The 25,150-nt window shown below is 39.2% G+C and overlaps 3 protein-coding genes across 3 annotated transcripts; all 3 read left to right on the top strand.

Moving 5' to 3' along the window:
- The first annotated feature begins 4,217 nt into the window (after window positions 1–4,217).
- On the top strand, window positions 4,218–6,487 carry LOC103715005 (MYB-like transcription factor EOBII). Its single transcript, XM_008802504.6, has 3 exons — window positions 4,218–4,499; window positions 4,607–4,736; window positions 6,000–6,487. Exons 1-3 carry the CDS (start codon window positions 4,292–4,294, stop codon window positions 6,307–6,309), a joined length of 648 nt encoding a protein of 215 aa, XP_008800726.3. The 5' UTR covers window positions 4,218–4,291; the 3' UTR covers window positions 6,310–6,487.
- Window positions 6,488–15,988: 9,501 nt separating this feature from the next.
- On the top strand, window positions 15,989–16,883 carry LOC103715007 (large ribosomal subunit protein bL12c-like). The gene has a single exon (XM_039131557.3). The coding sequence runs from the start codon at window positions 16,115–16,117 to the stop codon at window positions 16,691–16,693; it is 579 nt and encodes a 192-aa protein (XP_038987485.2). The 5' UTR covers window positions 15,989–16,114; the 3' UTR covers window positions 16,694–16,883.
- A 4,746-nt stretch (window positions 16,884–21,629) lies between these two features.
- LOC103715008 (small ribosomal subunit protein uS12-like) lies at window positions 21,630–24,091 on the top strand. The gene is made up of 4 exons (XM_008802508.5): window positions 21,630–21,788; window positions 23,127–23,282; window positions 23,394–23,520; window positions 23,726–24,091. The coding sequence occupies exons 1-4, from the start codon at window positions 21,784–21,786 to the stop codon at window positions 23,864–23,866; spliced, it is 429 nt and encodes a 142-aa protein (XP_008800730.1). The 5' UTR covers window positions 21,630–21,783; the 3' UTR covers window positions 23,867–24,091.
- The last annotated feature ends 1,059 nt before the right edge of the window (window positions 24,092–25,150 follow it).

The raw sequence follows: 25,150 nt of genomic DNA, 5'->3' as shown, positions 1-25,150 counted from the left end.
ATTCCTCCTGCATTGGAAGAAGAATCCGATCAAATGCATTTCATTGCAGAGCATCCAAGGGGAACGAAATATTCATGGGAGCAGCACAAGAGAAACTGTATGAACAGGACAATGTCACTCCTTTTATAGAGGTTTGCAATGAAAGGCATGTACCAAACTCCTTGCATAAAGACTCGTGACTTAATATCTAACATGTGTTTGGACTCATCTCTCTTATAGAGCACGACATTGCACTAACTGGCATTAGTCATTTTTCGCTGTCATGCAAGAATCATGTTTGTTTTGGCTTATCCGATGAGCCATCGATCATAAAAAAGATAGAAGACCCTTCGATGAAATAAGCCCGTAATTCATGAATAGACTTGTTCCTAACTTGTTCCATGTTTCCACATAGATATTGTGGTATGGAGTTGGTTTTTTCCATTACTCAACTAGCAATATAGGAGGTTCTTTTACTATGTGAAGTAAGAAAAGCTTGTAGCTGCACATGTATGCATGTGGATGCCGAGTTGGTTGGTTAGGTCTTAAAATGTGACTCGTTATGTAAGATGTGGCTTCTGTTTGAGATTATGTTTCTTAAAATGTAGGAATCGTACAACAACTTGTGCTTTCCTTGAAATGATTGTTGGGAATCCTGAACTTTATTAAGGAGAACATAACCAAACTAAAGTTAGATGCAAAAGAAATAAAATACTAACCGATCGATAAAGGTCTCTTTATTCTATGGAGAAAAAGATTAGTATTAAGATCAAATATTTTCAAATTTTCCATAGTTTCAACTCCAAACTTTTCTAATGAGAAGATAAAACGAGAATGGAGATTAGTTGTTGGATAAAATAAAGGTTGTTTTGTATATGCAAAGAATACCATCGGGTTGATGGGAAGAACTATTTGATGATTGTTGTAATTACATCAATTAGTGAAATGCTTGAGATTAGTTTTCCGCAAGATATTTCTATTATTTATGTGTCTGAATGAAAATGCTCCATCTTATGCAGGTATATTATTTTTTATTTCTTTTTGTCTCTAAAACTTCATTTGAGGGGAGACAATCAAGCGGGCTGGTGTATTACTAAGGGGAAAAGCACACTCACAAAAATTCACAAATAATAGTTTGACTCAACCATGACTCTTGCTGATGCATACTCTTTACTCTCTTGTTACGGATTTGAAGCGCATATTATCAATTTATGATGATTTTGGAAATATTTCCAGTTGTTCTCTGCTTGTCTTGGTTGTTAATCATTTTCGAGATAATTTTATGAATTTATACATACATACATACAGACGGACAGATAAACTCAAGCCATTTAGCTAGATATAGTTAAAATGTGTGAAGGGGTAATAAAAGTGGCACGATAGTATTAGTTTCTCATCTCCAAGGGGAGAATTAACGCACTCATGCATGATGATAATCATCTATATAAAGATCCATATATTCAGTGACATACACTCTATTTCCGAACTCCTAAATTGTTCCTCCAAAAAATATGTGATAGATGTAGCACGAAAAAGAAAGCTCACTTCGTTACTATCAATTATTGATTACATATTAAGCAAGAATGGCAATTTACATGAAAGTCGGTGGCCCTAGCACCGAATGAAGTAACACAGGCATGTACTAATGGATAAGATCATTAATGCCATGCGATTTTTTTGCTGTTTAGGCGATAGATGAGACGATATATACACTAGTACGCATGCCAACCGTGAAAGAGGCATAATAAATGGACTGAAATGGGAGAACCGAATCATGTGGCCTTTACTTTGCAATCTCTCTCTCTCTCTCTCTCTCTCTCTCTCTCTCGTGTGCGTACGCGGATGAAAAAGGAGAAAACTTTTCAGACCAATCGTAATCGTTTAATTTTACACAACTCCATTGTTAGGTATTGAACATATAACATGCATGGAGTCCTCAACTTATTTACCACTCACCTCATAATAAATCTTATCAATAGCTACTATCGAATGCATTCAAAAAGAATTGATGACTGCTTCTTCTTACGGGCATCAACATTTTCTGTCCTGATTATCAGAAATTTGATTTGGAGTCATTTAGTTTCTTTTTCTCGCATATATTCCTCTCTTCTCTTGACAATGTAACTCATCTCTGTCCCTCATCTCTGTTGTAAATACGATTAATCTTCAATAAAAACAGGTGGCTCCTTTTGCCTCTCTTTACATAAAAGAGAAGAAGAATATATTGATGAGTTTCTTAGTTTTGAATAAGAATAAAAACATACTCCCCTTAGGTGTGTGGTCGGGTCAAACGGCGTCTCGGCAAAATTTTGCGGCCTAGGTCTTCAAACATTGTCGTCAACGGAGAAGAACGCGCTCAATACCCATACTTTCCAACTTGAGCCTCGCCGTGACTTGTTTTGGCTTCAAGATCCTGTTCCCAGGCATAGTAAATATGAAGTCCTCCTCTTTTATAATTTCTTCCGTTCTAGAGAGAGAAAAGGAGGGTGGGGCGTGTAACTATAGTGCATTTATCTGAAGATTCTGAACACTAAGAACAACATCTCTCTTAGTTTCTTCAGCTGTACTTTCCACTTTGTACTTCTTCTAATCTTTCTAATAAATTTGGGTGGCTTACACCTCCCTTTAATCAAAAAAAAGAAAAGAAGAAAAGAAAAAAAAGAACAACATCTCACTAGGAAAACTAGGTTCTGAAAGCCATTTGTATTATATGCTCTCTTCCTCTGTTTGCTATCCTGAAAACTAGGTTCTCAAACCATTGACCCAGTAAAGAGACCAGCATGCTTCATATCTACTTCAAACTGCGTTGCATCCTTGCTGGCCACATATCATTGTCATTTATTTAGCATATTGTGTCCACCAAAACTTTGAGCAAGCTTTAATGTAATTCTAGCTCTCCACTCATCACATCCGAAATGACCGCATAAGACGACAAGGTTTCTCCGTCAACTTGCTCCTGTTCTCATGTCAACAACCGCCATCTTGTACAGATATTGAGAACGATTCGCCATGTTTGCAACGCAATTCCGAATTAAGAGATTGAATTGACGTCCACATGCAAGCTAATGATGATATCGACGAGTGCAAGTGTGCCACGTACCTTGCTCGAGTTCTGCTAATACTTCCACCCGCAAAGCCGAGTGCAGAGCAGTCATTTAGAAAAGTGCGAGAAAACCTCCCAGCCACCCATTTACAAATAAACTTGAAATTTCCAGGTGAATGCTTTATTTACTTCTCGTTCCGGTTACCAATCTTATTCACTCATTTAAGGCATCACTCTTGGATGTATTGTCACTTTTATGTGAGTGATACCATGCATGGGCCAGAAGAGAGATCGAGTAGTCATCTCAGACCATAAACACTGCCTTTAAAACACACAGATAAAAATTTATATGTAGACTCCAAATTGGTGTCTAAAGCCACTCAAAAGGATCGACTTGGTTCCATCGGTTGGCACCACTTTTCTGAGCGTACGTAGAGAGGTCCCAAGTTTGAATCGTAGCTAGGACGCACCTAATCCGACTGTATTCTCAAAGCAAATGTGTAAACCTGTCGACCTGTGCACGGTGCCACGTCGAAGAATAAGGGATGACGGATGGATCGAATGCATTAATTTGAAGGACGAATCATATGCCATGCCTAGAAGCTGGGTAAACTTTTCCATTTCCACTCCCAAAAATTGCATGGTAGTTCACAAGAGAACATAGGGTGGTTGGCATATTTGCATGGAATTAGCTATGGGCACGAATGTAAGATTCATGAACGTTTATTGAACAGTGACACAAACCGTTCAATACGACGGTAGCTGTCAACCACTGATCAAAATTTCAAGCGCCACGATCTTCTAGAACAACTACGTACTTAGCTTCTCAGAAGAGAACGGTATATACCACAGCCAGTCTTATCGTCTGTAGTCTACGTCTTTAGTGGGTTTTTTTGTAACTCTGTACCTAACTTGGTTAAATGGTTAAAACTTTAGCTCAAGCGGCAGTACCAAACTGAGTTATAATAACATTTAAAGATGGCCTTGTTCCTTAATAGCAGTTTGGCAGAACATTGGAAATGGGTATATATTATAAACTCATGGAAGCACTTGTATTGCCACATGAAGAGTGACGAAGCATTGCTTGAATGTAGAAAACCATTACAACTTTACATTGAAAAAAAAGGAGGAAGAAATACACCTTTTACTTGGACCAAGAAAAAATGAATCTACTCTTCTCATAGGAAGCTAAACCTTTCATTACTTCGTCTATAAGCCTACAGCAAGCTCTTACCTTCTTAACCATCCACACATTCCAAACTCCTATTTATGTCACACTCTTTCTGTCTCCCCGGCCCCTCCTCTCCTCTCTTCTCTCCCATGGTGGAAGAAGCGAATAGCATGGATAAGAGGATAAACAGCAGCCAAGAGGCTGAGGTGCGGAAAGGCCCGTGGACCATGGAGGAAGACCTTATCCTCATAAACTACATAGCAAACCATGGTGAGGGTGTTTGGAACAACATCGCTCGGTCTGCAGGTATCTTGTCTTCTCTCACCTCCGCTTTGTCTTCGCCTCTCACGATCTTAACAGCTCCTTTCTATCATCTTTCTTTTTCTCTCCTTTGTTATTAACTTCTTGTGAAGGTTTGAATCGCACGGGGAAGAGCTGCCGGCTTCGGTGGCTGAACTACCTGAGGCCTGACGTCCGGCGGGGAAACATCACACCGGAGGAGCAGTTGCTGATCATGGAACTCCACGCTAGATGGGGAAATAGGTGAGCTCAAGTTCAAAAGGAGAGTGGAAGTCTTTGGTTTCGATAGAATTGATGGTTTTATAAGGAACTAGAACAATGGCCATGGCAATATATGTGGGGACGGGATGCTAGGACTATTAATCACTCGTCTGTATTATACTGTTAACCCATAATAAGCACATAATTAAGAAACTAGAACCATGGCCATGGCTACATACGTATGGACAAAATGCTATGCTTACTAATCACTTGCTTGTATTATAATGTTTTGTATCATAATGCTACTCAAAGATTTATGCGTGATCTCTCTCTCTCTCTCTCTCTCCCCCTCCGTCTGCTTTCCTTAGAAAGTACACATGTATGGAATTATGGGCACAAAGAAACTGGCAAGAGCCACTTCTCCCTCACAGCACGAATTCACTATTTTTATCACAATGGAAAATATATATCTATCCTTTGGAACTTGGATGTGGCCGTGGCATTTTTGTGTCATTCAAAATAACTTCTAAGAGAGAAGCTTAACAATACTGAATCACTTTTCTTTATTGGAGAACCATGATCATTTTTCAGAAAAATTAAACGTACTTTAGAAAATTAACCCTTATTCCTTGTCTTTCTAAAATTCACAAAATCTTTTCCTCATGATATAGTTTCTTTATATCACTCAGAAGATAACAATATTGAAAAAATTGCATAAATCAAGGTGCATCTGAATTCATGACAGAGTATCAATATATTATTTATGCAAGTCCTAGAAATGATATTTTACAATTAAAACAAAAGAAAAGAAAAAAAATCATTAAAGCATCAAAATTTGCAGACTTCACATTTAAATTTGTACATCTAAAATCTTTTCTATGTAAAGGTCACCTTCAAATAAATAATATTGCTAAAACTTAAAACATTGAAACCGCCTTCATACATTAGCGATAAATCACAAAAAGTAATTGGATGTTGAAATCTATGAACTAAAGAGAACGAGAACTAAATGTGTTTCACCCATTAAGAATGGCATTAAAAAGAGTATACAAACAATTATCAATAAGATAATGAAGAACGACTATGAACTATTATATATTGCTCAATGCGTCACATGTTAAATAGGAGAAGATATTATGTAGCATGCACCAGCTCTTAAAATCATCCATCCTTTCAATCCACTTTGACAATATTTCCATAAATGCATGCCTGCACCATACTGTTTCTTTCACATCACCATGTATCCATGCATTTAAGGTAATTATACTCGTTTTTGATAATTTCTATCCTCTTTTTTGCAATGAGGTGGTCCAAAATTGCGAGGCAGCTGCCTGGGAGGACCGACAACGAAATAAAGAACTACTGGAGGACAAGAATCCAAAAGAAGGTTAAGCATGGCGAGTCCTTCGACTACCAGCATGTGATGCTTACTGATGAAGCTAGTACCAGTACCAGCCAAACAAACAGTGTTGAAGATGGTGGATCTCAGCCGAGTTACACTGAACAGCACGAGACCAATCCTGATGCTCTTGCACCTCAATTCTCCACTGAGTCCAGCGATAACTTCTGGTCTGTCGAGGACTTCTGGTTGATGCAGTCTCTCAATGGTGATTAAATTAAGTGTGATCATGCTCATGGACAGTGCTGATGATGGTAACCACCCTTTGGTATTAAACTATGTTGCATTTAGTACGTGGTTAGTGGTTACTGTACAAAAATACCTATGTGGTTAAGCTTAATAATGTAAGGACTGTGAGATCGATATAATGGTTATGCTTGGTTTTTACTAGTTATAAGTTCGTGTCCAACAATGAAGGGCTAAAAGATCAATAGTTTGTAAAGTGATTAGATTTAATTATGATTACAATATGTGATGGTTAATTTCTAGTGACAGAATTTATCTTTATCCATACATATTTGAAGAACTAGTGGGCATAATAAGAACAGCCTTTTTTTTCTGATATTTGGAGCAAATTGCCAGTTCTTGCAGCTGCTAAGATTCATCTTATACCATCAATAGTATATATATTACTTAGGATGGCCTAACTGCAGAGTTTATTTGCTGTTAACTTCTTAAAAGCAAACACTGAATCTGCTCTCTGCCAAACGCCCGGTACCTAGCAAAGTCGATATTTTTTATTGTTGGCCCGCCTCAAATTAAGCACATTTGGAAACTGAAGAGCCTTGCTTTTTATTGGCTGCCAAGAACTCGCCAGCAGATCTGAATCGTCTCAACACTTGCATCACATTGAATTTTAAAAATTTCAGTTCTTATATTATATGCTTATCGTATTCATTAGTATATATTGCTTATCAAGAAAATGATAATAGCTAGCAACCTGAAAGAAAAGATCAATATAAAGATGAGCAACGAAAACAATAATAGACAGTAAAGTAGGAATAAAAGCAACGAAATCATGTAATTATCTTAGTTTAAAGCTATCGCTGCAGGTAAAAACTTAATTACCATGAAGATATTTTTCTACGTGTGGCAAGCTGAGGCACGAGAAGGAGCACACCTGCACGCGCATGCACATGCATGCGCTCACGCATGTCCCCTTTCTCAAACATTTTCCACCACTCAGTTCTATCCTCTGCCAACCTAGCCATTGGAGGCATACCCGATTCCGCCTTTAGGCGTCGGCCATTTTTGTGCCGGGCCAAGGGAAGTTAGATACGGGACAGGAGCCTAACTATTAGTTGTTTACCATGGCGACCGATCTCATCGAGGACGTCCTGCGGAACACCATGAGCCATGAGCTTGTCCTACAACGTACGACTCTTCCTTGGTCTCTGCGAGATATTTGATATATGTACCATCTATCTACGTCACAAACGTGCGGTAATTGAGATCTGTGGAGGGGCCATGAGCCCCAAGTTGTGGATGGGGTGGTGGGCAAAGGTGTGAGGGGTGCACATGCTCTATTTGGGCGGATAAGGTAAGGGTTTGGCATCTCTTTCCTTTCAGAAGGTAGGGACTTCCACAAAGGTGGCCATGGGGTGTTACTGTTTCGGCTGGATGTGTTGCTGAAAGCGTCCCGGAGGATGGGCCTCATGTCCTTTCGAGTCACGTTTTGTTGGAGGGGTAAAAGGTCTCCGTCACCGCATGCGTGAATGAGAGGATTTGTGTGAGTTGGAATGACATGACAATTGATAAGGATGAGGAAAGTTGATAGGAATATGACTCGAGGCATAAAAATAAAGTGAGAGAGATGAGGAAATTAAATACTGTCTCCAACCTAGACCAGACTCCGCGATTGGTCTGGCCAAACGAATTGATGAATAAAAAGTAGCTCTTAAAAGCAAGTCAGGCTGAACCGGATGCATAGTTAGACACAAGCCACCCCATCCTAATTAATGAAGGAGGTGGATTGGATAAGAGCTAAGATCATGGAAATGGAAAGTTTACTCTAGTTGCTGTTTTTGATACTTTCAGCAATCTATCGGGCCAATGTGTTTGGCGAAAGTCTCATCGTGCAAAATTCTTTGTTTTATTTTGTTACTTTGGTTCGAAGAAAATGGATATGGTATCTTTTAGATTGGGAGTATCAATAACAAACTTTCTAGCATGACCATCGCATCAATCCATTTCAAAAACAACATAAAAATATTCTTTGGTCCAAAGTCTTTTTGCATGAACTAATATTAGTCACTCGTATCAAAAAACATTCTGACAATAAAGGTCGCTGGGAAAGCAGCCACCAGTTTTTATTAAAAAGCAAAAGTAATAACAGACGAAGAAAAGAAAAAGTTACTACAACATCTATCAGAGATTAAATTAGAATGAGGCAATGTGACAGAAACAAAAGCAGTCGCATAAATAGAAAAGTAGAGAAAAATCAAAAGAAATAAATAATACAACTCTAGCTCAACAAAGAAACAAACTTTTCTTACTTTCAAGCATGTACATAGGTTTAAGGCATTGCAGCACATGTAAGTCAAAAATCTAAGACTAGGATCTCTCCTCTCTCTCTCTCTCTCTCGCTCTCGCTCTCTCGTGCTTGGATGCAAAGAGAGCTCAAACCTAACACTACGGCTTTGTAGGTCAAACAAGCAATGCACGTGAGTTTGATAGACAATTGAAACGTACTCTTGATGATACATTTATAACTTGATATTGACCTGACCTTCTAGGTTCACATTTCCCTATTTATTATTTAGCATTTGGAGTCGCATATATATGGTTGGACCATCTGCATCACATGGATTAGGCTCTGCAATCAATGAATTTGGGTTTGTTTCTGTATCCATACAAATTAAAATTTGCTGATAGACGTCATGTTTCTACAACTGGACTTCTACGTACGCTAAGCCTCGGTTAGTATTTTTTGGTGGGAGATCGTTGAAGTTGTAACGAGGCTGTTCACTAGTATTACTGCATTTTTTTCAGATTTTTTTTTCAAATATTATGTAGTAAGATGGAGTTTTATCTTTTGGTGAGTCGAGGGTAGCGGTATTACAAAAGAAAAACAGATCAGAATACCAGGTCTTGTGGGTTTCCAAGTACTAGGCAAATATCTAAAATAAGAAATACTACGATGATCGAGATATAGTGGAACATCTAAAATGTCCAAAACTTAGGAGTAAATGTTTATGAAGCATCTTTAACAATATAAATAGTTGCCGTATGATGGAAAAATTGACTTTATTTTTTTTTGATAAATCGGATTTATTAAACCATTCTAGAGTAAATATATCCGTGAGAATCAAAAAATAAAATATCTAATAGTTTAGAAGGAATATCTATCACAGGCATTCACACTACAACATTGTTAGCTTCTCTAAAAACAATTCTGAAGTTGACCGGACTTTGGTTTCCAAGTTATTTTAATGCACTAAATAGTGGCATTATGTGTCTTATTGTATCACGATTGATAATTGGAATTATCATTTTATATAGCCTACCATATATTTTGATGCCTTGATTCTTATGATAAGATATAAGATGGCCTTATAAGTACAACTGCAGTTTTAACTGTGTATACAAATTTCTTTACAAGGAGCATAGCACTTAGCTCTGGTCTGTTCAACTAGGAAGTTTTACTCGATCTTCTCAGAAGTACCATATTCAAAATGAATCCTCCTGATGTTCTTACCCAATCTACTAAATTATCCTTCCTTCAACAGAATTGAGACTTCAAGTTTGGAAGTTTTAGGAGGATCTCCATTCTGATGATGAATGCAAAAGGTTATCTGTGCTGAGCTGCATGAGTTGATAGCTTCCTCGAGCTAGTGAGAGATAGCCTGTTGGGTTTAGGCAGCTTTCTGTTCTCCACCCACCTCAGTGAAGCTCTCTACTAGATGATCTAATCCATTCTCCGATACTGTGATCAAGCTTTCCTCCTTGGTAATTCTCCTTCGTTGCCTGAGATAAATTGCTGTACTCTTTTTTATTCATGCAACTTTAAAACAACTGGTTCCTGACATGCTCTGTGGGAAGTCATCTTCTGCTGATGTTGCTACTGTTTCAACTTTGATGGTTGCATGGTAGCACAAGTAGCACCATTGATGTCTTCACAAGTTGATGTGGGATGCTCCTGGCAGCAGGATATAACAGCTCTCCAAGGTACAGTGCATGATGAAGGTGATGGAACACGTAGGACCCAGCAAAGATGAGCTGGTTATGATGGCAGAGATGTCTGGCTTTCCATTGCCACAACAGAAAATTAATGCAGTTGCTCTTGGTCTAACTCCCAATGTTGACTAAAAACAGCATTCACATTTTACATCAATATGACGCTAAGAAAGGTTGCAATGAGAGCTTCATATGAACAAAATGATGCAATCCTTTAGCTAAAAACACTTTGGTTACATATTATAAAGTTTTGAATATCTAGAATAAACAAAACCGAGTAAGAAAACCTTAATTTCAAAATTAATTGTAGAGTTTTCAGCCTTGATGAAAATATAGGCAAAAGGGAGTCCTTGTAGCCTCATCAAAGAAACAATCCTTTTTACCCAGAAAAAAAAAGTGCTATGTACTATCACCTTTTTGATATGTATGATAGTTATCTGCTTTTTGGTCGGTCCGTTTGGTTTTATTTTTTGACCGGGCAAAGCTCATGAAACTCTCTCAAACTAGTGTCCTCTCTGTAACTTCGTTCTTCTCTTCTCTTCAAATTAATGAAAGCCGGGTGGCTGCGCCTTGCAGTCTCCTTTATCATCATCCATGAAAAAAAAAAAAACAAAGAAAGGAAGATATGAATGATGGTTGACCGTCAGAGAATGCATCTTCAGGGAATACAATTGAACTGATTTTGAGTATTACAGTGCAATAGATATAGAGAAAAAGGACAAAAATTCTTCAGAACCATGATCATTTTATTTAAGCATTTATTCATCAAAGATACAACAATGGCTGTAATTATAAGCATGTCATAAACTGAATAATTAACTCATATGTACTTTGGGATTCAATAAATAGTGGCACCGCATGATAGCCAGCAGTTACAGCGGCTTCAAATTCAGGGTCCCCTCATTCATCTTGTTGATCCAAAAGAGTTTAATGTCCTGCCACAGCGCTGCAACTTCACTGTTGCTTTGTGCTTCTCTAATGCCATCTCTCTTTAGTATTGTCAATACTGTATGCCATAACCAGCTCCCCTTAGCCTAGCAGCCTCTGTTAAAAGGTCAGTTATCAGCATCTCGGTGGTTCCTGTGGTGATCCCCTCAAATACCACGAGATTGATGGCAAGGGAACAAGTGCTGGCCCTGGTGCATAAATCATTGTTCACCCATGTTTTTGGCTTGGAAGGAAGCAAAATTTGTTCCTCAACAAACAGTGGCTCTACTTTCCAACAGCCCTCAATTTTTTTCATAAATCCTGATCTCCCTTGCTTGAATCTCACCTGTTCTCAGAAAACTATGGAGCATAAGTCGCATGACATATATGTACTTATCTTTTAAAATTTACTTGCAGAAGGACAAGACTTCCATTGGAAATAAAAGATGGGAACGGTGTTGGCAGCACCACATGCATGACCATATATGTACCCCCTCCAATCCAAGTTTTAATACATGAATAGAACAATCTAAATTCTGTAACAATAACTATCAGCATCGCACATTTCAAATAATTTCTTTAAATTTCTGCTTTTCAGGTTCTGCAGAATTGGGTCCTGAAACTGTAGTTGAGGTCTGCTACTTAAACCAAGATGTGGCAATAAAGAAATCAGTTCTAAGCCCAATTGTAAGTGCAGAGACAAAAGAGGGGAAGTAAAGACGAGCTTAACACTGCTTTTCTTATGCTCTGACACTCCCTGCAAGCAACTGCTATGAATCAAAACAATCATGTTCAGTATGGACAAGCAATTCTGCAAATGAGATGAATTTATAGAAAATAATGTAGGATTACAAATAAAATCCAATCTGGCTCTAAAATATGGACACAGTGGTAACTAAGCATTTAGATAGCAAAACTGGCCCATCTCACATTCTCACTACTTCCCTAGCAAGGAATTAAGAACTCACTGGTATGCATAAGAGACTGGGTAAAACAAATTCCTCCATAAGCCACATCTCTAGGCTCATCATAAACAGAGGACTACTTTTTTGGAGGCTAAACCATTAATTCAAGAAAAAAAAAGAAGTGTTTGTGTCTGCGCGCTTGTGCTGTGTGCGTTAATAGAGCTCTTTGCCAGTTTTCACTTTTTCAAATGTCATCTGCTGAATAGCATAACACTGATGAGACAAGACACGGATCGACACAGATTTTGATCATAGAACCATCAAGATTAACTGAAGGACTGGACAATCATCTTTTTTACCTCGACCTACTGATTTCGAATGAAGTACCCAAAGCCAACGCTTCAACACAAAAATTAGTATGATATCAGAAATGGACTCATAAGAAGAAATTCTGATATATTGGAAGGATCCCACAATTAAACAAGCAGATGCACCCCACACACATACTTGAGTCCATTTAATATAGACTACAATCTTTATTAGAGAAAGAGATCACTGATAAGATCTTAATGGTACAATTTTTGAGCCTGTGAAAATTCATGAACTATGGCCTTTGAAATGTGTTAGAAATTACCAAGTGATATCCTTTTTAAGCATCTTGATAAAAAGAACAATCAGCTTGAATTTTCTTTGAAAGGCACTGAAGTGACTACTTCCCCAAAAAATATTTACATGAAATAAATATGCTAAAAAGACCAAGAAACTGCATGTATGATCAAATTTTACATTTTCATTACTATCCCTACTAATTTAGTGTTTTGCTGCACTGCACAGATTCCTAAATTGGAGGAGAAAGCCAAGGTATAACCATCATTATGTAGAACAGAGATCATAAAAACTCAAGTTACTCTATTTAAAGAAGATTGGCAACAAATTCACCATATTTGCAGAATATGCTATCAACACAAATGCCTTTTTTTTTTTTGGCAGAATTTTTTCCTAGAGACTACCAGTAATCAAATAAAAAATTTAGGTGGTGCACATCAAATCCAAACAAAAGATTGTTTCACATGGTTAACCAACCAACCGTCTCCAAAAAAAACGGGACCATGCACTTGGAGAGTCCACAATGACCAAAATGAATCAAGATAACAAACTTATTGATTAAAATATATCAAGATAGTAACTAGATAAATTAAATAAAATAATTAGCATGGAGGAGATTCAAACGTATTACATCCAATGATCCAACAAATCTAGACTCTGATATTATGTTCACTAGCCAATTAAGATCAAAAACTTAAGTTGGTAGGAAAAGGGTTAACAAGATATTTCGTGCTTCCTGCACAAATATCCTCCATTTTTAAAAGATTTTTCAACAAAAAAATGCCTTTAAAGTAGAATCAAAGTGCGAAAAAGTTTATCCTTCCTCTAGCTGGAAAGATAAAGCTCCTTTTGGGAATAGAGAAGAGTATAGTAAGTTTCATTTCCTCTGATACCCTTTTTTGTGAATTTAATATTTCAAATTGTATTACATAGGCTTTCTCGTAGGGAGTTTATTTAAAGAGTATTTCTGAATTATAGACCACCCTCCAGTGACTGAATAAAAAGATATAGGAGATTCTTGTGCTACCTATGTCTCCACCTTACATGAAAATGAAATCACTCCATCACCACGAGCATTGCTCTTTTCTTCTGATACATTTCCATTATGTGAAGAAGCTCCATATATCCGCATCTCTGCCCACCCACATGCTCCACATAGTCAGTTCAACCTTCCTCAAGTGGTGGTAACTTTCTACCTCACGTTGCCACAACTATTTAGCAAGCAACACCACTCTTACCTCTAGTGTTTCATAATACAAATTCACATTGTGAGGCCCAATAGTTCCACATCGAAAAGACTCATTCCAAAGCCTGGGTATATGAGGCGGGTATCTCCAAATTCTGCATACACATTTTAGATGGAAAACAAAACCCGGGAGTGGTTCAGGACACTTGCGTGAAGCTCCAGAACCGAACAATATCTGGCAGGGGAGCCCCGTGTTCCCCCCTCATGTGGCCCCTACGTGGGCACTTGGTGCCTCACGTGCCTCGCGCAGGCGGGGGCGTGACATTTGGTATTAGAGCCAAGGACGGCTCTTGTCCGATGATCGGAAGAGTGTGAGGCCCAATAATCCCACATCGAAAAGACTCGTTCTAGAGCCTGGGCATATAAGGCGGGTGTCTTCAAATCCTGCAGACGCGTTTTGGGTGAAAAACAAAACCGGAAAGGGATGAAAGACGCTTGCGTGAAGCTCCAGAACCGGATAATATCTGGCAGGGGAGCTCTGTGTTCCCCCCTCATGTGGTCCCCACGTGGGCACTGGGTGCTTCACGTGCCTCGCGCAGGTGGGGGCGTGACACACATTATCCTAATTTCAGAGACAAAATTCCAATCCACTAAGCTATGCTTGCTTATATGGTTGATCCTTGGTTGCTAGAATCGACAGCGGAAACAAGTGCAGGCGGCTGGAAAAGGATATTGCAAAGTACTTTTAAGTAAGGAAGCACTTAGGAGGCAGACGTGCATTCAAGATCCCAAGAAGTTTCTGAAGCAGTTGCCTTACCCTAGGTAGGGGATTCTTGCTGCTAAAATTGACCCTTGACCACTCCCAAAGGCAGCCGCTCTATATCTTAGCAAAGTGATCCTTGCTTCTATAGTTGATTATCAAGAGACAATCCCAACAATTCCAAAGAGCACCATGGGTTCCAATGGAAATATGAAATTGAAGGACCATCAGGGCAAAACTAAGGAGTAGACAGAAACAATATGTTTCCTGTTCTATTACATAATGATGCATCGGATGGTTAGGAGACTCATGACAGCCGGTGGGTTGAGGCAGAAGAACAATACAATGCAACAGAGATGTCGATCCCGACTGTCTCGATCAAATATGGGATAATGGAAGGAATAAACAAAGTATGATTGATTCAAAGGATGCCTTTCAGGTGCTCATGAGATGACAAACCAGCTGACATCCAAAAACATCAATGCAGCTGAGAGGTATGAACCTCTTATGCTGCAAAAGCCACATAATGTAACAGGATAGGACTAAATTACCGATACTGTTGAAAAGGTTCAATGACCAAGAGGACTTGCACAAAGTTACAACTTACAAACCTATATGACAAAAAGAACGAACAGAAACGAGCTAATAAAATCCTTCTGAATTGGAAAGAGATTGATGGGATTATTCAGCAGGCTCGGTGCTCTTATTTGGAGGGACGGTAAAATCAACACTTTTTGTTAAGATCATCTATTATTGAGGTAATAAATGCTTATTCCTCTGAAAATTCCAGCCTTTTGCTTTGACTGCAACCAAAACAACTAGATGGTCATATTTGTAATGAACTCAAACTACATATTAGCAAGAAACTTCAAGAGGGCAAACCTTCTTACATGTGGAAAGGGCAACATCCAACTATAAAGGGATAACGTAGCAGGAGCATTGTAATATGAATATATTTTAACATGACAAGCGCATGGAAAAGCAAAGCCAAAACCACATAAAAATTTAAAGGTAAGTAAGCAATTTGTTATACCTTCAACTTTGGCTTAAAGAACCCCCCTCCTCCAAGTAATAACAACCATAAGTACGCAACATTCTTACAGCACGACATTGGATGTAAACTACAAAATAATTCAAAGAAAAAAATTGGATGTAAACTACGAAATCTGGATTGCCATCGACTATATAAAAAAATAAATCAAAATTCAGGAGTCAGTAGCAGAATGAGGAGCCAAATGCCAATCTATACTACTTTATGATTCGTGCCACCGGATGCATCTTCTTCCAGATAAACCACCAGTTTATCTACCACTCAGCTCCCAATCCCCCGCTCGCCATTATATCCGTCATTACTTGCCGTTGCCTTATCTTATCCTCCTCCCTCTCCTTCTCACCGGTTTTCTTCCGAAACCGAAAAGAAAGAAAGAGGTGAAGGCGAGAGGAAAGGAAAAGAAAAAAAGAATGGCGGCGACGCTCTCCACTGCCCTCTCTCTCCTCTCCCCTTGCTCCGCCCCCTCCTCCGCCTCCCCCCTCTCCGCCCCGTCCCAAACCCTAAAATTTCCCTTCCAACCCCTCGCCACCGCCCCCTCCCGCCGCGCCGCCTTCCTCCCCACCGCCGCCGCCGCCGCCGCCGTCTCCCCCAAGATCGAGGAGCTTGGCGCCCAGATCGAGAAGCTCACCCTCGAGGAGGCCCGCGGCCTCGTCGATTTCCTACAGGAGCGCCTCGGCGTCTCCGCCGCCGCCTTCGCCCCCGCCGCCGTCGCCGTCGCAGCCCCCGGAGCTCCCGCCGACGCTTCTGCGGGGGCCCCCGCAGCCGTCGAGGAGAAGACCGAGTTCGACGTGGTGATCGAGGACGTTCCCAGCAACGCCCGGATTGCGACGATTAAAGTTATTCGAGGTCTGACGAACCTGGCGCTCAAGGAGGCCAAAGATTTGATCGAGGGCTTGCCGAAGAAGTGCAGGGAGGCGGTGACGAAGGAGGACGCCGAGGAGGCTAAGAAGCAGCTCGAGGAGGTCGGAGCGAAGGTCTCCATCGTTTAAATTCCCTTTGGGTTGGTGAGAGATGGAGGGAGAATTACAAGAATCCAACGTCTAGGTTCGCAAGATCTGATCTTTTTATCTGTTTAAATTTATTGTTTGTAAAATTGAGGGGATATGCCGTGCACTGCGTTGTAGTTTTACTTATTTGTATTTATTTAATAGCTTCAACAGGCATGTTGATTTGTTTCTACTCGAGTCATTGCTTTCTCATGCTCTTGAAATGCATATGTTTAGAATAGCATCATTGGATTTGACAGGGATTGCTCCATGCTATTATTTGATGTTTACTAATTTAATCCTTCTGAATTGTTTATGTAACTAATTTGGCTGTGAAAAATCATCAGAATGTCTATGTGGGGTTTCATGGTCTGTGACCAGTCTAGTTTATTCATGATTCTTGATGCTGTTGTCATTATTGTTTTGCTTCTTTTTAGCTGATGAGAAATAAACTGGCTCGTCTTTGGACTTGTAGGAAGAACTGGAGGTAGTGGATGATTGTAATCTCTTTCTGTTAATATATTTTGACGTTCTTGTTGTTAGTTCTATTTGATATGGTTGCGTGGTATTCTTCTGTCGGTACTTCCATTTGATAGTTGCTGCTAATTTCTTAAAAATTCCCATCCTTTTTATGGGCTAATACTGTTGCTGATATATAGGGCTGCCTTATATGTAACATATAATGAGGATAGATCGAGAACTAAGGTGATATTAAGTCATAGTAATAGTAACAGATAGATAGAGGATTGAGTTTTAATTAAGTCATAACGGTCATAACATGGTAATATCTAGCTGCATTTAAGAGAACAATAACAATTTAGTTGGGGATGAATTTGATTAGGAAATAGATTTACAGGATATGATCGGAAAATAGAAATGCCTTAGTTAATAGTGTAATTTTGACAATATTGAGTCTGCTCATGAATGTATCACTGCTCAGCTCAACAATATTGAAGCTACGTGTCCTTGTGCACTAAGTGGACTTAGAAAAAGCCTATTATAATGTAAATGATTAGGATGTTATGTTTAATTGGTCATTGGATTGGTTGGATGAATGTCTTTTTCTTTGCCATAATGGTTTGCCTAGGTATTTCTTTTAAATCAATAAGTTGTTAGAGGGAAGGGGTTCCTGATTGTTCATTTGGAAGGGTTGGTCTACTAAGGGGCTTTAAGGTTTGTTTTGATATCTTCACTTTAAATTTGACGCCCTTCTCTTGCAAGGGTAGCCTTGAGAAGTTTCTCATTATCATTTCTTCCTCCCTTGATTTTATTGGGCAGTGGTTTCGAGAGTTGACTACTTTAGTAGGGTGCATTTGTCGAAATTGTAGGGATGAAAGCTTGGTAGGCAATTGGCATTAATTTGATTGGTTCCAAGGTGGCTAAACATTGTGTTTTGAAATAGTTAGCTAATTCTGATGTGAGATGAGTCTAGATATGGTACGCTGTACCGTACCATATTGGTTTAGTACCGGTTCGGAGGTATACCGACACTTGGTACATTGAACCGGCTCTCTTACCGGACATATCAACATTATGATAGGGTGGCACCAGTATAGAGTCCAGTATCGAGACAGCATACCTTGCTGAATATCATACTCAATCATCACCATTAAGTGTTCTTATAAGAGTAATTGGTTCGAAGTGCAAAATATTTTCACCGGGTAAGAGTTACTTTAGCATAAATTGGGTCAATTTTATTGTCTAATATATTATCTTTATGTCCTAAAGGTTTTCTCTTTTTTTTTTTTTCTTTTTTTCTTTTTTTTTTTTGGCTCGAGTGTACTCTATAGTTGTTATAAGATAGAGGAAATGCCTCCCTAGGTGGGATACTATGTGTTTGTCCTAGGAGTGAACGGCCTAGGACTAACACTATGTTTAGACAGCAGCGTAAGAAAGAACTGGCGTGGGAGCTTCTTTTTGTTTGCTGATGAAGAAAGAAAATTCAAGGAAAGCCGGTAGAAAATTAAGGGCAAACTTTTCTTGAAGATGTCAAAACCATTTGTTTTTTTTTTTAATTAAAGAAAGGATTAATGAACTAACCCCATGCCAAGGCCACTTTGTTTACACCTTATTCTACAGCATTATTTCTTTCTTTCATCTTGGTAACAACCAAACAGAGCCTGAATCTGGAAAATATGAGTAAGGCTGGACCAGTAAAATAATTATGGAAACTCGACAATAACTAGAACGAATTCTGTTAAAATGGCTTTTAGGATCTGTTATTTGTGAAGGAGAGTAAAATATGGAGTACATGAAATTTAATTTAGGAATTGGAGGATTTTGTGTCGGCAAGGGATTATACTGCAGCAGGTTTCTTTATAGTAAATAGGGAAACATAGATATATTCGGTTTTTTATGTAATGGTAGTTTATCTTTGTATTCATGTTTCTTGAGCTTCTCTATATATATGTAGTGATTCTAATTCATCTGTCCTTGCTCTCAGTAATTGCAACCGATTCGGTGGGGTTCATCCTCTTAATATGTTTAGTTGTCATGAAATTTTTGGGTGCATGCAGATGGGCTGGGTCTTTCAATGGGTCTGGCCTGAAGTCCTGGGCCAAAATGACTAAAAGTTGGTCCAGGGACTGGCCCATTTTTATTACCATGACTCTTTATCCTGAGGCTGCCCCTTTTTTTTTGTTTCCCTTTTTTAGGCCATTAACATTCAAAAGCAATTCACCACAGAAGAATTCTAAAGCAATGGAGCTTCCCTTCTCCTCATAGGAATGTGCTGTATTAGTTCTGAAGGATGATAGAATTTTATTTGTAGTTTGATCAAACTTCGTTTCTCTCAATCAAATTTGTGCTGCATGTTTTCCGTTGCCTTTATAATGTCAGGGGCGATGGTATTCTGCTGTGGGACACAGGAGAGAATGAATGGTGGATCGTCCCCCCAACCCCTTGTGAAGCAAAGATTATAAAGGCATCTCGTTCGTTGAATGTCTGAACCGGTTGGTCATTCTCTCTCCCAATCTCCTTCTTGCTGATCTCAGCCGGCAACCGCACCTTTCCCAGATGCTGCCGTTGCTCTCGGCCAATCGGGGGCCCTCCACTTCACCATTCCCCACCAATACATGAAAAAATTGTACCCTACACTGCATGCGAGATGAGTTGAACTAACACATAATAAACAGTCATATAATTATAAATACTGTGACTAGAATATTTATAGTATAATTGTCAGGAAGGAACTTATGGTCCATTTTTATGCAGATAAAATAAAGTGGGCAATCTGCCGGCTTCTTTGTAAAACTTGTAACAATATATCATGTTATATAATTATATAAAAATAAAAAAACGAAGGGAGAGGAAGGAATTAGAAACCTTCGTACTGCAGGGTTGGATGTCGCAACAAAGGCAGATAAACAAGGTTTGTGGGTTGGCTCCTCAGGGCCATGACCAAACAGTAGACGACATGTTTGCTTATGGAAGAGACGCAAATCTGATAGTGTTCTCTGTACCGTTCTCTGGTCAGCTGTGCAAATAACGCTTCCTTTGCATTTATTGCATTTATTTATTGACGCGGATGGTTCTCATTTCTTCTCCTCCTCCTCTTCTAGCTCTTCTTCTTCTTCTTCTTTCTTTCTTTCTTTTTTTTTTTTTTTTTTTGGTACAACGGTGGTTCACACCCATCGGATATAAATGCGGCCAATAAAATCAGAGAACAAGTAGCTACAGAGAGATTTTTGAACAGACACGTGGTCCACCCAAATAAAACCCTCCTAAGTGATGTGCAGCAAATAAGACCATCCAGTCCATGGCACAGTTTATCTTCCTATAAATATGAGTGGCTAGGTAGGAGTCACACTCCTCCAGAAGTCTGGCATATGTCGTGGAACAGCGGCCTCTCCTCCAAAAGGATGCAATCTGTGCCCAGTACGCATTTCGCATAGGTAACGGCCTCCCATACTACTCTGAGCTCAGCGCATGCAACGAACGTGTCGAAGATCCGCTGCCCTCCTGCTGCCACCAGTCTGACATCATGATCTCGGATAACAAATCCTATACCTCCGCATCTCTCTCCCTTGGCGACACTATCGGGCTCGTTCATGCCACTTTTGCCTTGAAGACAAAAGTGGGCTCAGATGATTGATTGGATTACTACTCGCACTGTTCAAGCTATGGGTACCCATCCTTTGTTTAGGGCTAAAAATGGGCTTAAGCCGGCTAAAAGCCCATCAAGCCGGGCTTCAAATTAGCCTCGAAGAATTCAATTTGAGTTTGGGCTTAAATGTAGAGTTCATTTGTTTTTCAGGCTAGGCTCGGATATATCATAGATTGAGAATAATTTATTATCTATCATTTTGTTTTTGCATGTTGTTATTTAGAGAGAATAATGAGAAAGTAAAGAATATTAAAATAGGTTTAGCTATCATTTATTTATGTTATAGAAGAGAACTCAATTTTTGACTAGTTCATTTACTTGTAAAAAATATTATAAAATATTAAACTTCAATCAGGTTCGTATCAGACCTATTTTTGGTCCAAACGGATAATTTGGGTAGGTCCATTAGATTCAGGCCTGGCTTGAGCCCGAGCTCGGGTCGAGCTCGGGCTTGGATTATCCAAAAAAAATTTTGAGCCTAAACCCAACCCAAAAGCTAAAAAAAAATCGAGCATCTTGGGTAGGGGCGTGGCCTGACCGACTTCCAGCTGATATATGGAAGATTATCGGTGCATCCTTTTTTTAATAAGCGAATGGTGCATCCTTTCTAAAGTTAAGCCAATCTGGCGCAATGATTTGGCATTCTATTGCACCTACCCATACGGCTTTTTGTGATATTTTGTTCGCTGATTTTTTTTTATCCACTCTTGCACGTGTAATTCTGCAGTAAACAAATAAAAAATTAAAAAAATGCTTCCACTGCGCAGGAAGCAATTCCCGCAGAATAATCTACCGCGGTTGTACGCAATTACTGAAGTACCCTTATTCTTGATCAAATGGCTCAACCGTATCTTATAAGAGACCAGGGGATTCGGTGCTCCTGGTTCCTAAAGCTGCCTCTCCAAAACCCTAAGCTCCGTCGTTACTAGCCTTCGCCACCGAGAGCACGAGAGAGAAGAGAGAGAGGGAGAGCCACCTTTAGACCAAGATGGGGTAAGTCTTGCTGGAGACCCTAATTCTGAGTTCTATATATTTTCTCTAATTGCTTCCTGCTGCTTTCTTTAATTGCCCATTGTCCAGTTTTCGAGTCATGATTAATTCTTCTTGAATCCTGATTAATGGTTATCCATTTGAAGTTGAGGAGTTCTTGATTTAATTAGTGCTGAGGAGTTCTTGATTTAATTAGAGCTGCTTTATTCCTTTTACTGTGCCTGGTTCTGGATTTTAGAGGTTTTGGGGCGGAAGGTCTCGATGCATAGATGAAAACCGGATGTTTGCTTTGTTCTTGTAGAAAGGTTTGATTTTGTGTCACATTGTCAAGCGGAGGATCTAGACTTATAGTTGGAAACCCTGCTTACGTATTGTTTTTGCAGAATATGCACGATTCTTCATGTTTGTGCTTTGCGATTTTTCTTTGCTTTTAAGATTGCCCTTAAAGCAAGAAGAGAACATAAATGAATTAAAAGAAGAAGAGAGAGGGGGGAGGGAGACATTAACTTGAAACTCAACATTGAGAATATGCATTCATCTGAAATAGAAGAGATCATAGCAAATTGGCTGCTGCATCACCTTGGCAAGGCAGAGGTGGATGGGGTGCTATGGGAGATAGGCTGGATGTCATGAAGGTGGTGGAGGGAGGCAACTAGGTAGTCCCCTCCTCCTCCCCCCTCTCTTTGGTGGTGGAGTGGAGAGGGTTGAGGATTTTACAATGATATGTAATGGTGAAAGCTTGAGTGTGGGAAATGCGGGGTGCAGGATGTACATCATTGAAGGAGACAAGTGGGACAGTCGTGTGGGCTGCAATATAGTTGAGGCAGTCATCATAGGCATACTGGTGGAAGCGTTGATGGTGGGTGAGGATGTGCAGCTTGGCAAGATTGGTTTGTCAATTGTGGGTTGTGGCCTGTGGGGATTGAGGAAGGAGGGGGGTATGGATGGGAAGCTATCATTTGGAGAGCCTTCAGAAAGGAAAAGCAAGGGGACCTTTTTTCCTCCTCTGCAGCTAGTTCTTTCCCTCCTCCCCCCCACCCCCCCAACACCCAAACACACACACACACACACACACAAACCCAAAAACAACCTTCCAGGAAAAATGTGGTGAGATTCCCCGTAATTTTACAGTTGTTTGGTTTATAATTCGCTAACAGCAAGATAATTCTGAAGTCATCTCATGTATATCTTAACTTAACTTTAGTTGATTCCTCCAAGAATTAGGTTTGTCTTGTCACTCGTAATGTTATTATATTTTTTCTCCATCTAGCCCTAGACATGTCTCTAATTTTTTCACTGATTAAAGTATGTTATGTTTCACCATGCGCTTCTATGCAACAGAAAGACTCGTGGTATGGGAGCTGCGCGCAAGCTCAAAACACATAGGAGGAAACAGAGGTGGGCGGACAAAGCATACAAGAAAAGCCATCTTGGAAATGAATGGAAGAAACCGTTCGCTGGTTCTTCCCATGCCAAGGGAATTGTCCTTGAGAAGATGTAGGGCTTTGCGGCACTCATATATTTATATCTATCTCTGTTGCATTTGCTTTTTCTTGTTTCAATCTTATACCTGCATAAACTTAATCATTAGACCTTTTCTCTCCCCAGAGGCATCGAAGCCAAGCAGCCGAACTCTGCCATCCGAAAGTGTGCTAGGGTTCAGCTGATTAAGAATGGGAAGAAGATTGCTGCCTTTGTTCCAAATGATGGTTGCTTAAACTTCATCGAGGAAAATGTGAGTTTCTTTTGCAACTTGTCTTAATTCCATTTAGCCAACAGTCTCTGTTATTGCATGAACAAATGCACAAATTTACATAGCTGCTCTTGACTAGGGTTTCTGAAGATGATGAGGACAAAGTACGACAGTCTTGTTTTTAGATATTCAGTATTGTCTTTTTTTACCCTTCAGGATTGCTATTGACGTGCTATATATTTTACAGGATGAAGTGTTGATTGCTGGATTTGGACGAAAGGGGCATGCCGTAGGAGATATTCCAGGAGTAAGGTTCAAGGTTGTCAAGGTTTCTGGTGTCTCTCTTCTGGCACTGTTCAAGGAAAAGAAAGAGAAGCCTCGATCTTAAATTTTGATTTTTCATAGTAAATTCAGTATGCAAGGAAATTGTCTTTTTGAGTCAAAATTGTTGTCGTTCTGTTTTTATTAATTTTTTCCTAGGACATGCATTTGAGAACCTTTATAGGGTCATATGCAGATTTCTTATTAATATAGTTTTTATTGTTTCTTTTTGTGCATTTGCAAACTGTATGGACCATTGCATTTATTTGGTACTCAAAACTCATTCGTCTTTTTTTTGTGTTTTGTATGTTTTTGTGTGCGTCATGGATATGATCCTTTATTGTCCACATCCATGGCAAAGCTACTCAAAGGCAGTAGAACAGCCATAGCGTCACATTTTGTATCAATGTCTTGTCCACATTTTTGTGAGGAGATTGGTGCTTTAAAACGAAATGATTGCTTCCCTTGTGGGTTGTATTTATGGAGCATATTTTTGCTTGCATTTGGATGACATTTGATGTGTGAATATTTATTTGAGCAACCATCAGGTTGATCTATTTGAATATAAATAATACCGTCACACCTGTGGATTTAGTATGCAGTTTATAGATTGATTCTTGCTTGCAATCTTGGTTTGAGGGTATTGGTTATCTGATCCCTGTTTGGCAGATAAGAAGCTCATTTTTTGATATTTTTATCCAACATCGGTATGGGTTGAAAAATAATTTTTGTTGATAACTTTCTCCAATACTTTGTTGCTTGGACTTAAAAAGAGGCTGGTGATGATGGTGTCTTCGTGCCAATTATCTTCTAAATTTGATTTGTTTTCTAAAATGATTTGAAATCTAAAATCTTGAAAAAGTTTATATTAAATCATGGAATTTATCTGAACGCGAATGGTTGTACTATTTATGACGGTTATGGTTGTTTCCAGGTTTTATCAGACTGATCTGTCCACCTAAATTACTTTTACGAGGGTTATCAGCCTACATCGTCATGGTTCTTGTGCCCTAATCAGTTTGAGCAAGTATTCTTCCATGGGGAAAAAGAAAATTCAAAATCCAGCACTAGTTAGCATTGTATGGTTGTTTGCGTCAGGTAAAAATTTCAATTTGTAGCCAATTTTAAACTATAAGATCGAGCGTTAGCCTGCCATCCATCAACATATAAGCCAGCAAATCTCGTAATTTTCTTTGCTTTTAATTTGTTACAAATTAGCAAACTTCAAATTGACCTGCTATAAACTGGTAAAGAAACTTTGAACCACATGGAGTTGCCACCATAAACCTCGGAGAAACCAAAGGTCCGAGTAATTTTCTTCATGCATCTGTTGGAGGATCTTAGATGAATC

This window comes from Phoenix dactylifera, chromosome 9 (assembly GCF_051530095.1).
Source record: "Phoenix dactylifera cultivar Ajwa chromosome 9, Ajwa_hap1_PhDact_Kaust_v1.1, whole genome shotgun sequence".
Classification (NCBI taxonomy): Eukaryota; Viridiplantae; Streptophyta; class Magnoliopsida; order Arecales; family Arecaceae; genus Phoenix; species Phoenix dactylifera.
The sequence above is the reverse complement of the archived record's forward strand: the minus strand, read 5'-3'. Positions and strand labels throughout refer to the sequence as shown.